The sequence below is a fragment of the Panulirus ornatus genome, chromosome 28 (assembly GCF_036320965.1).
Source record: "Panulirus ornatus isolate Po-2019 chromosome 28, ASM3632096v1, whole genome shotgun sequence".
In the NCBI taxonomy this organism is placed as follows: domain Eukaryota; kingdom Metazoa; phylum Arthropoda; class Malacostraca; order Decapoda; family Palinuridae; genus Panulirus; species Panulirus ornatus.
The window spans coordinates 21,018,003-21,033,456 of NC_092251.1; the positions used below are offsets into that span (position 1 = coordinate 21,018,003).

The 15,454-nt window shown below is 40.9% G+C and overlaps 2 protein-coding genes across 4 annotated transcripts in view; one reads left to right on the plus strand and one right to left on the minus strand.

Annotated features, from left to right (window-relative positions):
* Positions 1 to 15,454, minus strand: part of LOC139757885 (uncharacterized) — a 686,077-nt gene that overhangs the window by 152,804 nt on the left and 517,819 nt on the right.
* The window catches only part of LOC139757888 (uncharacterized), a 49,754-nt gene continuing 39,589 nt past the window's right edge, over positions 5,290 to 15,454 (plus strand). For 2 of the 3 annotated variants that reach the window (XR_011714732.1, XR_011714733.1), the window contains exon 1: positions 5,290 to 9,956. Coding sequence is in view for 1 of the 3 variants with exons in the window: in XM_071678809.1 (XP_071534910.1) it covers positions 8,756 to 9,382 (627 nt within the window). In the remaining 2 variants the exon portion in view is untranslated. The remainder of the gene's footprint in view (positions 9,957 to 15,454) is intronic. The other variant, XM_071678809.1, reaches the window with a different exon arrangement.

Here is a 15,454-nt window from a genome sequence, read left to right on the forward strand (position 1 = left end):
TACACCAGATGACCCTCGACGGGCGTATATATCACAACCAGTGCACTTTACTGCCGTCGAGCTGGCGCCAGAGAATGCACGGGAACATTTGGCGCAATGCTTTTCATTGGTCAATATAAAGTGACGCTAGAATGCTTTAGGATGCATGAGACTACGTCAATGCTTTCCTATAAATAAGGAGATGGCTACGAAGCTTCCCAGTTCCCATGCAGCAAGCACGACCAAGAACAGAACCCATGCATGTGTAAGGAAGCCTAGCGCTGCTTTTGCTTCAGGAATTCATCAAAGACCTACACAACACTCATGCTAGACCCCTTCAAATTTGCACCACGTGGATAAGGAAGATTAACACAAAAATAGATGTACTCATTATGTAAGTATGATGCGTAAGGTACAGATTGGATGACAATTCAACTGTTGCCAGCCATTAAATCCAACAACTTATATCTGTAGTTTCAAGATTCTATCAATCATTCGCTCGGTTCGAGTGGATGCCAGCGTGCGATAAACTTCGTAACCTTTCGCTATGAATCTGTTCTCTTGCGTTATACAACCTAAACGCTTACATGGCTATATATCAGAGGTGTAATTTTAATGAAATGACTGTTAGAAGAGAGAATATGACATCTAAAAATTACCTTGAAACCTTGCTTAAATGTACATGACTTAGAAAAAATAATACGTTTAAAATTGTAATTTCGGATTGTACAAATATTTTTTCAGGTTCAAAAACAAAGTATACACTCGTAAAGAGGAAGTACCGCCATGGAATTACATTACCTTGTATATTCAAAATCTGAAATATATATTTATATATTATACATATCGCCTAATTACACTTTCGACATTTGTAAAGTCTACTTCTTGTAATGGTTTGGTAGTGCTTGTGTGCAGATTTGAAATACACTGTGACTATGAGGAGAGAGAGAGAGAGAGAGAGAGAGAGAGAGAGAGAGAGAGAGAGAGAGAGAGAGAGAGAGAGAGAGAGAGAGCGTGTGTGTGTGTGTGATGTCATTAAGCTGCCTCATTAAGCTGCCATCTTAATACTTCAACTGCTACAACCGTGTAATTCTTGCACATACGTATTTTCAGCCGACTCAAAAGTATCAGATCTACGAAATGTCAAATCATCGACATACATGTTTCTAATTCATAAGTTTCTTACTTTTCCTCCGTCTGATGCATCAGTCAGCTGGTGTTAAATTATGAAACCCTGGCAAATAATGGGTTGTGAAATCGTCCGCACGGGAATTATCGCTCGGCTCATTCTACTTTAGCAATTAGACAACTGTTGTCTTAATGTTGATGAACTATATCATTACGAACAACATAAGCACAACACTACAGGTCTTTTCATCGATAATGACGCGTAATGGAACATACTTCCTGCAATACGTCACACCCCAGAATCTTTAGAAAGACGTTTGTCGCTGCCAATTTAGACTGCGTAGAGAGGGATGTGTCCTGTGGTGGGCGTGTGCACAGGTATGTTTTCTTGTATAATCTATTTATTCCTGGCTGAGACAGTTCAGGAAACAGGAGAATGAGAGAAACCCGCAAACAGCACACAGGTGTCAAGGTCCTTAACGCCTTGCCTTTAAAATAAATACTACGATTTACCATTTTGTCTTTATAATCGTAATATCCTTCATTTTGTCTTTATAATCGTAAGATTCTTCAATCTGAGTTAATTCTAATTACAATATACTGAAAGAAGGATCCTCCCAATACCTGAAATATTATAAAGAAGTTTGTCACCGACGATAACTAATATACTGATACAAAAACAGTAGAAACATGTTATTACACTCGCAAGCGTTACTGCCACTGTCAAATAGGGGCTGGTTTTTCCCCTCAAGACAGAGGAAATCCTAAAGATCCGATATGTTTTCTATGTAAGAGAGGGACTTTATAATAACTCACTTTTTCTCCTACTCAGCAAGACTGCCACCATCACTTACGATTTGAACCACTAAGTTTGAGGTAGTATTCGGTGCTAGCGGTCTGACACTGAGAATTAAACAGCATCATTTCTAAGGAGTCTTTCAGCAGGAATTTAAAACCACATCCCTGCTGCATTTTACGTCCTGGAGGACGAAAGTTAAAAAAAAACACCTTTTCTGAAGTCTTAACACCGAGAAAAATAACTTTATTCTTACGACAATTTTTGAGAAAGTGGACATGTCTCACTTATTGTGGGACAAAGCGCTCTTAAATTCCCGGTTACGGACATGTTCCATGATGGTCATTTCTGGAAATGGTGAGGTACATTTACTGCTGTCATTAATTGGATAAAAGACCCCCACTTCTCCCTTCTTCGTAGAGAACGAATTATCTCTACCCCAAGGAGGCTGTGAGCCTTGGGAACGTTCCTGCCATTCTCTATAAATTGAAATATTGCTATATAAAGGTTCAATGGGAACATCGCAAGGTAGCTAACTGGTAACACTGATCCTTCTTCATTCACAGATATTACGTATGCACCTTGTCTTTCGATGAATAACATTATGCCCATGGCAAAGCAATGACAACATAAAATGTAGTATGCATTTCAATATCTTATTCTCAGATCTGAAGCCCCGGCGTCTGGAACGTGATCAAATCCGAGGTTTCTGTTCACAGTTTCCAATAAAATTTCCATATCAGTATACTCTCTCCACAGTACATGGTATTCCCTCATGATCATCTTATTACTGGAAGATGTACCGGAGGTAGTAATGGCCTTTATTATCCATCTAAATACATTAGAAATTTAAGGGACAGTTGCTGTCCTCCTGCATACAACCTCGTCACAGACCAACAGGTAGCAAGTATTCTGATACCTGTTCATCCCCCATATTCCAATATCTAGGAAGCGAGTCTTCCATCTTCGTCATTGGAGCCTCTACCTCGCTGCCACAGCCTCACCAATAAACTGTTGGAGCCAAGAAAAACAAACGCATACAAACAAACAAACATAGAGAAAACATCTCTCAGGGTAATCCAGTTTCATTTATGCGATCTCTATATATTCCCAGGAACACGCAGCCTTATCAGCTAAGCTGCCTATTAATCACCTTCATGTTTTCCTATAGCTATCTATAGTCCCATGAGCATGAAAAACACTTCTGTACGACTGTTGATATGATGGAGCAAACTCGATGCGTGTTACATGCCATTTACCTCATCGCCTGTGTACCTGGCTGGCGCTCTGGCCTCCCGCCAGCACTGATCTCATGCTCATAATCTGGCTCCATCTCAAGTCATCCTCCCCTCCCACGCCATACCCACCCTCAGCCTCCATCTGTAACTCCCCTACCCAACCCCATCCCGCGCCACTCCACCCTCCGGCTCCATCTGCAACTCCCCCCCCCCCCTCCCAATCCCTTAACCCCATCCCGGCCCATACCCACCCTCCGGCACCATCTGAAGACCCCACCCTGACCCAACTTTCTGCGTCCCCCCATCTCCAGACCCCCCCTCACCCCCCAGCCGGGGCGACAATTATGCTAACACCGCCTGGAGACGTGCCCGGCCCCAGGCCACGATTGCTGACCGTTATCACGTACGCTAATCATCATTACCATCAAGTGCTCGATTAACATCACGGACGGTATCCATCACCACAAACACTAACCATTACAACACTAACCATTACAAAACACTAACCATTACAACAAACACTAGCCTTCACAACATACACTAACCATTACAACAACACTAACCATTACAACACTAACCATAACAGCAACACTAACCATTTCAACAACACTAACCATTACAACAACACTAAACATTTTAACAACACTAACCATTACAGCAACACTAACCATTTCAACAACACTAACCATCACAACAAACACTAACCATTACAACAACACTAACCATTTTAACAACACTAACCATCACAATAAACACTAACCATTACAACAATACTAACCATTTTAACAACACTAACCATTATAACAAATATGCCATAACAGTTACATCTTGCGTAAAAGGTCTGAAGACAGACCGTTATGGGAAATAAGTAGCCATATGTATTGTGAACACAGTTGTTAAGGAGTGGAACAGGAATATAGCTCATGTGAGCGGTGCCAAAGTAATACCTATGAAAGAGAGAGACGAAAACAATACAATAAAAAGAAGCTACGGGAAAGCAGCAACCAGATGTGCATTGCAAGCCTGAAACAAGACAATAAACAGAAGCTACGAGAAAGCAGCAACCAGATGTGCATTGCAAGATTGGTTCTTAGGGACTGGTACAGGAATACAGCTCAGGAAAACAATTCCGAGTTACGTAATACCTGTAGAAAAGAGAGAAGGAAACAACAATCTAGCAGACGGAAAAGGACGGCTGAAGAGAGTAACAGCTGGAGAGTTTATGAGGTGGCAGGCTTTTAATTCCTCTCTAGCAATTAGAAAGGTGGAAAATGTTACTTTACATATGCTATACGCAACCAGTATTCGGTACTGCGGTGAATGAGGCCCACGTAGACTTGGAGAATCTGCTTATAAGAAAAATATCGACGGCACCTATGCAACACACCCAGCTTTTGGGCTGCAAATTTTGCGATGTTCAGTATGTGAGTTTTCTAGGACAGTGGAGGACGCCGTACACGCTTACCCGGCTGAAATTTGTTTTGAAACTGAGCTGTAGGACACAAGTGAGATTTAGAGAAAAATAAAGCTGAACACTACCTTCTGGCACTGCTGAACTTAACCAGAATACCACTTCCCTATTCCTTGATGTTGTACAGGAGAGGAAATACGTTCGCTATGAGGAAAAGAAATATTGGAAGAAGGGAGGGAAAGTGAGAGGGAGGGAATAGGACTGAACGATGAAAGTGAGATGACAGGGTTGAACAATGGGTTGAACACTGAAGAAATACTTATGGAGGTAACAAAACACGGCAGGCAACAGGCGGGAACCTTGAGGAAAACCACCATTAAGGGGATAAGCAGATGGTGTCCCATCAACAACTACCATAATAGACTGAACGGAAAGAAAAACATGCAGAAGAGACAAGAACGAAACAAGAAAACCAAAGAAAAAGCTTAGTACACAAAGACTCAATATCGACCCAGTCGAATGAGAGGTGAAGGTAAGAATTTCGAGTGAGCTCTGTTTTCAAATCCTACATAATGTTAAATGTACAGCGAAAACCCTCGTCCTTCACTTAGTCATCGTTCCATTATGCATCACATGCATTTTACATTATCAGCTCGGTGCTGTCCTAACCTGGCGTCTTCTTTTTCGTAAGTTCTTACACAATTGGAGAGAGAGAGAGAGAGAGAGAGAGAGAGAGAGAGAGAGAGAGAGAGAGAGAGAGAGAGAGAGAGAGAGAGAGAGAGAGAGAGAGAGAGAGAGACCTATGACGAAACTTTTCTCATTGGTGAGACTATGTAACCGCTCAAAGCAAATCCCATTGGATTAACATCACTGTTTCTCTGTCGTCACGCACATTACATAAGTCAATCCTGGGTTCATCAACCAGTTATCTGGGTTTCTATCAAATGCTTCTGTATGTTTACACAGCATATTTCATTATACAAATAATATTCTTTCCATATTTCTTCATGGGCCCCGTATATATATATGTCTGATAGCTTTCTGGTACATACTATGTTATTACTTAAGACTTTACTTGATTATACTTAGCCAAGACGCTTGCAAGCTGAGTACATTGCTCTTGGTGCCCTCAATTCGCTGCCAAGCGTAAATTACCCCGTATCTCTTCTTCCTTCTTAGCAGCAGAGTTTGAGTTCATTCAACCTCGCCTGATAATATATACGTTCTTCTCCACCAATTTCGCGTGCGAGTTGCTTCTGCAGAGTTTATTTCCGTCGGTTTGGAGGGTGACCATGCTACGCAGCATTATTCAATTTCATTTCCTTTATTAACTGGGAATTTTCAGAGAAAGAGCGAGTTTAATAATATACCATCTCATTTTTCCACCTCTATCGACCTATACTAGCTCTTCGTATGATGAATTTATTACTCTAGTTGTGGCTCACTGTATTTACGAACGTTTCATGTCTACGAACATATGAAATCATCTTCTGTCTCGTACTACCTGGCGCATGCCATATATCACCTGGGCAAAACAGGACAGTTGATGCTGACAATAAAACATCCGCGATATGGAATACATCGTAAGGACAGACGGAGATAACAATATATGCATACCTTAAGGACTTGCTGTCGTCATTCAGTTTCTTTACCTTCCTGGTAGGAAAAAAATCGAAGCCAACATGGTTTAAGAAAGACCAGGCGGGAAGACATTCGCTAGTTAATTGGTCAAGCAATTACTCACGACTACGAAGGATTGGTGAAACCAGTCTTTTTCTATTGTTCACACTATTCAGGAATCATCAAGCCAACTTCAGTGTTCATGTTTTTATATGAAAATTCCGTGTTGGGGTGAGGTGTGTGTGCTCCACCGTCATCCTGAGTTATTAACATACTACTAAATTAACACACGTCCGCTCGCTTTAGCCTCTTTAAAACCTCAGCTTCGCCTTCCATAGGGGATGGGTAAAGAAAATATTGATTGTGATTGTACATACATTGCTCTAACTTATGGAAACGAAAACACAGTTTAACAAACGATAATCCAGTTTAACATCAGTCAAACGCCCTACGAATATTTGATTTGTAAAGTTTACACATTAGCATTACGGCTAGCTTACTCTGGAATTAATCAAAAGGCAATCTATTAAGAGGACATATTTCTAAACGGGCAAGGCATTTGCTGAAAGGATGAGAAACATGGCCGGCAGTGAGTCGTCTGTTCCCTGCAGCAGCAGGTCTTCAGCCTTTAGAATGACATTACACCCACTAAGTTCTTGACTTTGTGCGGGACTATACTGTAACCTTCATGACCCAAAGTAAGAACCTTTCGTGTATGCATGACCATAAACACTCACAAACATCAAAATCGTCATTCATCCGTAAATTTTGAGCTATTTTCATTGTTTGATTTGGTGCTTGACGTTTTGGCCATCACGTTAACCCTACCTCATTGTAAAATCAGTAATAATATAAACAATCTGCTCACAACATCCAGTTACACAACTGACCCAAGTTGTCCGCAGCATTTTGCTTACAAACGAAATCTGATTACTTGGTGATATGGCTAAACAACTTTCCCGTCAGTAAAAATGTATCTGAACCACCACAACATCTAAATAACTGAACCCACACTACCAGTAAATCGTGAAACAGTCTAGTATGTGACGCGCTGGGAAGGTTTGACCTTCACTTAACCTACTGGTATATTAGAGAAGTTGGGGAAGGGCGGAGGGGGGGAGTTGCGCGTCACACATGATACAAAGAGTTATACATGGACACCTACACATGATACAAAGAGTTATACATGGACACCACTTTGTTTCGAAGCATCATATATTCGATGCATTATTTTTCCGGAAAACAAACAAAAAGCAAAGGTGCTAAATAGCCTAAAACTGATATTAGTAAGTTGAGAAGTGTCATCCATGGGATTAATGATGCTTCAGAATAATAGTAATGCTTCAAAATAACAACGGTATTTCGATTTTCACACTCGCTTTGCTCCGTCTCTCATCCATGTACATATAATGTACTATGTACTGTACTATGTTTTAACACTGTGTACACAATGTTACACCATTCATCGCCTAGGACTAAAAAGAGGATAAACAACTGCGTTGGCTGTGAGACTGTCTCCTTGTCCGGGACTCGTTAGACCAGTGAGTAAAACGCCAACCACTGCGGCGTGTGTGGTGTGTGTGATGAGGCGAGGTGAGAAACTGCTGCTGATACAGCACTTAGCAACAGTTAAACCAGCGTACGATACGACATACAGGTATATACTACTACAGAAACTCTAAAAGTTAAAGAATCAATTTTTTTTCTTACTCAAGACATACTGCCTACTCGAGAAGGAAGCCAAATCTATGTACAGGGTCTCTGATAGAAATTTAATAAGGAAGTGCAATGTTTCTTTCGGGTTCCCTGCCCTTCTCCATCAGACAGCCTGTTTTTTAGCCACTTAGTTCAGTAGTGTACTTCACAAGCGCTTTAAGAATACCTTAATTATGTAGGCTCACACAAAATGTGAATGCTAGTCTTCAATATATCAAAAAAATTATCAGCCAGGAATTTTCCGGGTCCCCTTTTGGACCCCCGGGCCCGAGGACGATGTACCCCCTGCGCCCCCCCTCTCATTGGTCGTGTTAATGATACTTTAGTTGGCAAGGAAGAAGGATAAATGGATTGGGGAGCTGGGGTGTTTGCCAGTCACTACCCGTCCGCTATCATCGGTATTATGACGTCCAACAATATCTAGATATTCCATGATCCAATCTTATAGAGTATCGATTTCTCTGAAATCTGAAGCTATATGTGAATGACAATCACCGGTATCTGTGCTTGCCAAGATAAAAACAACACACGCATGTTGCTCAATCCTGGTGCAGTTTTGGCGTCAAGCACATGATGTTGGCAGCACGATGGGACTGGCGCGCTCTCTTGGCATCCGGTCCCCCTATCTCCTGCCTACAGAACTAGTTGTGGCTCGTCACGTGGGAAGGTTAGTCACAAACATGGCAGTGAGCAGTTAACATCCTCAAAACACACTACAGCCAAGGGCATCCTCCATCATGATTTGACACAGACACAAGGCAACCGCTGACCCAGAACCAATAATTCCCCTACGCCAACCACGACCTGCCCTCAGCACTGCAGTTTTTATAACAGGAAATTGCTCAGCCGTACATATTTCTTGCCAAAATGTATTCCAGCGTCAACCACATAGAAGAGATCCCGCGAACTGACTACATGGTGCCCGAGATCCGATTGAAAATAATACATCTGAACCTGAACGAGCGCGGGGAAAGCCTCACCCCGCCACCAAGGGCAGCTGGCGAGGGCTGTGTGTTGCAGCGTTACGCGCGGCAGCCGGTGGTAAGGAAGCGTCTACACAAGTTAGAGAGCTACGACCACCTGCTGCATCAGCTGCGCCGGGGTTGGCCTGCAGGGTGTGACAAGAGGCTTCTAGTAAACCCTCCTGGGGGTGTGATGCCCTTACAACACTGCCATGAGAGTGATCCCTACGCTAAAGATTCACCCAGTCCAGTAAAACATGAAGAACGTGGTATTGATGACGACTATGGGGTTTTCCGGCATTTCGTGAAGGGAATACACAAACTTTCTGATGACGGAGAGAGTTTATCAAGTACTATTGTACGGCTTTTAAACAGGCACACACTAGCAGTGGCTAAAAAAGAACAACTGCTTTTTGAGACAGAAACTTTATCAAACAAATCCACTTTAAATGACATCATATTTCAAAGTGCACTTATGGCCATGAACGAGCTACTCGACGATGGCGCACTGGACATCACCCGACGGGACATGGTAAGGGTAGGCCAATGCCTTACCTTCTCCCTCTTCTTCCACAAAACCCTCCAGCAGATGGGTAAAGACACGTGGCGCAGCACTTACGCTCAGGTTATCAGGGACGCTTGGATGAGCTTTGGCTGTCTTGGCGCCATGTTCATAGTCTCCTCCATGAGACAGTGAAGTATAATTTCTGTCATGTGCTGTGCTGACTATGAAGCACTTCATTAAGGAAGGATTGTGTGTTTATTATGTGGTCCAAACCAATATGGGGTCATCAAAGCCTCCGAGTAATGATATGTGTTTATTATGTGGTCCAAAAAATATGGGAAGGTCATCAAAGCCTCCGAGTACAGAACACGTGCATTACGGCGACCCACGAATTTGATGAATTTATAGTAAAGTATTGAAACCAAGAGAATCGTGAGTTTACACAAGTTTTCGTCCCATGACTGTGCAATTCCTATTCATTCTAAGTGAATCAGTAGTAATCACGTTTTGATAGCTGAAGATTCTGTAACTATAATGGATTCCAGCAGTTGAGAACATCGGCTACCAAACTTCTCGTCTGCCATACAGTGGTCATCATCAGGTACGCACCGAAATACTTGTACATTATAAATGGGAATTCGTGTTAATGACAGTAAAACATTCTGTAATAAAGGAAAATCAATGGTACATATTCCGATGTATAGATCCTGACCGTGACGCATTCACGGGCCGCCCAGGGTCGAACGCAAGGTTCGAATCCTGGTTGCGGCAGTCGGTCCTCAGTCAACCGAGCGGTTCATCCATCCCTAGGGGTTGGTCGATAAAATGGGTACATGGCAGGGGTCCCAGGTTCGATCCTGGTTTTTGGAGATTTTTATGATATATATATATATATATATATATATATATATATATATATATATATATATATATATATATATATATATAGCATTAATGGGAGGGCCTTGATTAGGGCCTCAGCTGCCCATGCCGTCTCGGGTAACAAAAAAATAAGCGTGTCGACTCTAACTGGAGCCTTGCTATAAGTCGGTGATAATGGTGACCCAAATTTGGTAGTTCCTCCTTATCTTCTCTACAGACATAAATAGATCTATGGAACTGCTAGTCCTTTGGTTATGTTTTAGGTGAGTGTTGTTCATTTATAATGTATACAGTATTCTATCCACATATTTAAAATATTCAAGATATACTACATAAGAATTTACTGTATGTACCATTTTATTTAGTTCTTTATTCTCGATAATTGTTTCTGTATCAATATATATCACTATAGTTTCATAAATAAATCTAAAACATATGACATTCTTAATAAACCCTTTTAGCACGACTTAAAGCCTACAAAGCTTCCCTATGGCATATGGTAACTTGTACGTAACTCGGATAAATCAATGTAACAATATTCCATGTGTAGCTGCATATTTGTATAAAATCATGTCATCATAAAATGAACATCATTTAGGCTGCTACCATTTAATCTGCAAGCCTTCTGCAGGTGTTGGTGGTAATGACCAAATAAGGCCTTAGTTATGAGCAGTGAAACCAAGCTCGTATAAGGAATAAAATAATACTATGAAACCCATATCCCTTACGGGATAATATGCCAATAACAAATTTAAGGTAAACTGAGTAAACATCTGTACTGAAACTTTCACCAACACTGGCAAAAACATAAAATTTTGTATCGGTTTAATTTACATACCACAATGTCATAGCATATCATGAAAATGTTTAGTGCTTATCAAAGGATAATATGGGTTTAAAAATGAAAAATTTTGTGAACACCATTAACATATTACCCTTTAAATAATAGTGGAAGACCAAAGGAAAAATTTGAGGGTCCTCGGTATTATTTTAGAAATTCTATAACCAAATTATGAAATTTTGATTAATGAACTCGTCTAATGAATAATCAACCATTCAGTATGACATGCTTTACCAATGAACAATGCAAAATGTCAGAGATTGTTACTTTGACACTTATGGTAAATTCAGTAGATAACCTAAGCAACCTTAAGATAAGCCAATCAAAGACAGATCATGTAATGTTAGGTGAAGCAGCATCTGATACTCATAGATGGCGACCAGCTATTCTGAAAAGACAAATCAGGACACGAATCTTGGTCCATCTCCCCATCTAACATCAAGAATTACCAATTTAGATCCCAAAATATTACTAGAACCTATTCTTTCAGTAACCAACAGGATCTATTCTTTCAGTAACTAGGACCTCTTATTTCAGTAACTCTATTTTCTGATCTATGTATGTTACAGTTACCGTTTTGATTCAAGCTACTTTATTTGTGGAAATGTATGAGAATGTTATATCCTGTTTCCCTATTCTGTTCTACTTACATTCAAATACATTCAATTTCATCAGGAATGCAAAGGCAAAGATCTAATCATACAGGCCCATCAAAAGAGATGATACTGAAAGAGGAAATCAGAAAACGACAAATTATACACTCACACACACACACATATATATATATGTGTGTATCTGGATAGGAGCTGTGGTTTCTGTGCATTACACAGATTGAGAATAGATTTAGCCTTTCTCTGTATGTTTCCTGATGCTACCTCATTGTCATGAGGTGGCAATGCTGTTTACTGAGAGGTGGGGTGGCGCTAGGAAATGGATAAGGGTGAGGAAGTATGAATATATGCATGTGTATATATGTTACACATAATGCCATCCAACAGCAAGAATTGAACTAAGACCTTTGGCAATCATATCTGTTCTTTCATAAGTGCGCATTCATAAGCACTATACTCATTTTATCTTATTCTGTATATTTTGCTTTGTCGGTCTCCCGCGTTTGCAAGGTAGCGCAAGGAAACAGACGAAAGAATGGCCCAACCCACCCACATACACATGTATATACATACACGTCCACACACGCATATATACACACCTATACATCTCAACGTATACATATATATACAAACACAGACATATACAAATATACACATGTAGATAATTCATACTGTCTGCCTTTATTCATTCCCATTGCCACTCCGCCACACATGAAATAACAACCCCCTCCCCCCGCATGTGTGCGAGGTAGCGCTAGGAAAAGACAACAAAGGCCACATTCGTTCACACTCATTCTCTAGCTATCATGTATAATGCACTGAAACCACAGCTCTCTTTCCACATCCAGGCCCCACAGAACTTTCCATGGTTTACCCAAGACACTTCACATGCCCTGGTTCAATCCAATGACAGCACGTCAATCCCAGTATACCACATCGTTCCAATTTACTCTATTCCTTACACGAATTTCACCCTCCTACATGTTCAGGCCCTGATCACTCAAAAACTTTTTCACTCCATCTTTCCACCTCCAATTTGGTCTCACAAACACTTCACATGCCCTGGTTCAATCCACTGACAGCACGTCAATCCCGGTATACCACATCGTTCCAATTTACTCTATTCCTTGCACGAATTTCACCCTCCTGCATGTTCAGGCCCCGATCACTCAAAATCTTTTTCACTCCATCTTTCCACCTCCAATTTGGTCTCCCACTTCTCGTTCCCTCCACCTCTGACACATATATCCTCTTTGTCAATCTTTCCTCACTCATTCACTCAATGTGACCAAACCATTTCAAAACACCCTCTTCTGCTCTCTCAACCAGACTCTTTTTATTACCACACAACTCTCTTACCCTTTCATTACTTACTCGATCAAACCTCCTCACACCACATATTGTCCTCAAACATCTCATTTCCAGCACATCCACCATCCTCCACACAACTCTATCTATAGCCCACGCCTCGCAACCATATAACATTTTTGGAACCACTATTCCTTCAAACATACCCATTTTTGCTTTCCGAGATTATGTTCTCGCCTTTCACACATTATTCAATGCTCCCAGAACTTTCGCCCCCTCCCCCACCCTGTGACTCACTTCCGCTTTCATGGTTCCATCCGCTGCCAGATCCACTCCCAGATATCTAAAACACTTCACTTCCTAAAGTTTTTCTCCATTCAAACTTACCTCCCAAGTGAGTTGACCCTCGACCCTACTGTACCTAATAACCTTACTCTTATTCACATTTACTCTCACCTTTCTTCTTTCACACACTTTACCAAACTCAGTCACTAGCTTCTGCAGTTTCTCACATGAATCAGCCACCAGCACTGTATCATCAGCAAACAACAACTGACTCACTTCCCAAGCTCTCTCATCCACAACAGACTTCATACTTGCCCCTCTTTCCAAAACTCTTGCATTCACCTCCCCAACAACCCCATCCATAAACAAATTAAACAACCATGGAGATATCACACACCCCTGCTGCAAACCTACATTCACTGAGAACCAATCACTTTCCTCTCTTCCTACACGTACACATGCCTTACATCCTCGATAAAAACTTTTCACTGCTTCTAACAACTTGCCTCCCACACCATATATTCTTAATACCTTCCACAGAGCATCTCTATCAACTCTATCATATGCCTTCTCCAGATCCATAAGTGCTACATACAAATCCATTTGCTTTTCTAAGTATTTCTCACATACATTCTTCAAAGCAAACACCTAATCCACACATCCTCTACCACTTCTGAAACCACACTGCTCTTCCCCAATCTGATGCTCTGTACATGCCTTCACCCTCTCAATCAATACCCTCCCATATAATTTACCAGGAATACTCAATAAACTTATACCTCTGTAACTTGAGCACTCACTCTTTTCCCCTTTGCCTTTGTACAATGGCACTATGCAAGCATTCTGCCAATCCTCAGGCACCTCACCATGAATCATACATACATTAAATAACCTTACCAACCAGTCAACAATACTGTCACCCCCTTTTTTTAATAAATTCCACTGCAATACCATCCAAACCTGCCGCCTTGCCAGCTTTCATATATATATAAATATATAAATATATATATATATATATATATATATATATATATATATATATATATATATATATATATATATTCATATTTTTTTTAAATTTTCCAAAAGAAGGAACAGAGGGGGCCAGGTGAGGATATTCCAAAAAAGGCCCAGTCCTCTGTTCCTAACGCTACCTCGCTAACGTGGGAAATGGCGAATAGTTTAAAAGAAAAAAAGAAATATATATATATATATATATATATATATATATATATATATATATATATATATATATATATATATATCTTTTCTTTCAAACTATTCGCCATTTCCCGCATTAGCGAGGTAGCGTTAAGAACAGAGGACTGGGCCTTTGAGGGAATACCCTCACCTGGCGCAATTCTTTGTTCCCTCTTTTGGAAAATTAAAAAAAAAATGAGAGGGGAGGATTTCCAGCCCCCCGCTCCCTCCCCTTTTAGTCACCTTCTACGACACGCAGGGAATACGTGGGAAGTATTCTTTCTCCCCTATATTATTTATTTATTATCTATTATATATATATATATATATATATATATATATATATATATATATATATATATATATATATATATATATTTTTTTTTTTTTTTGCTTTGTCGCTGTCTCCCGTGTTTGCGAGGTAGCGCAAGGAAACAGACGAAAGAAATGGCCCAACCCACCCCCATATACATGCATATACACACGCCCACACACGCAAATATACATACCTACACAGCTTTCCATGGTTTACCCCAGACGCTTCACATGCCTTGATTCAATCCACTGACAACACGTCAACCCCGGTATACCACATCGCTCCAATTCACTCTATTCCTTGCCCTCCTTTCACCCTCCTGCATGTTCAGGCCCCGATCACACAAGATCTTTTTCACTCCATCTTTCTACCTCCAATTTGGTCTCCCTCTTCTCCTCGTTCCCTCCACCTCCGACACATATATCCTCTTCGTCAAACTTTCCTCACTCATTCTCTCCATGTGCCCAAACCATTTCAAAACACCCTCTTCTGCTCTCTCAACCACGCTCTTTTTATTTCCACACATCTCTCTTACCCTTACGTTACTTACTCGATCAAACCACCTCACACCACACATTGTCCTCAAACATCTCATTTCCAGCACATCCATCCTCCTGCGCACAACTCTATCCATAGCCCACGCCTCGCAACCATAC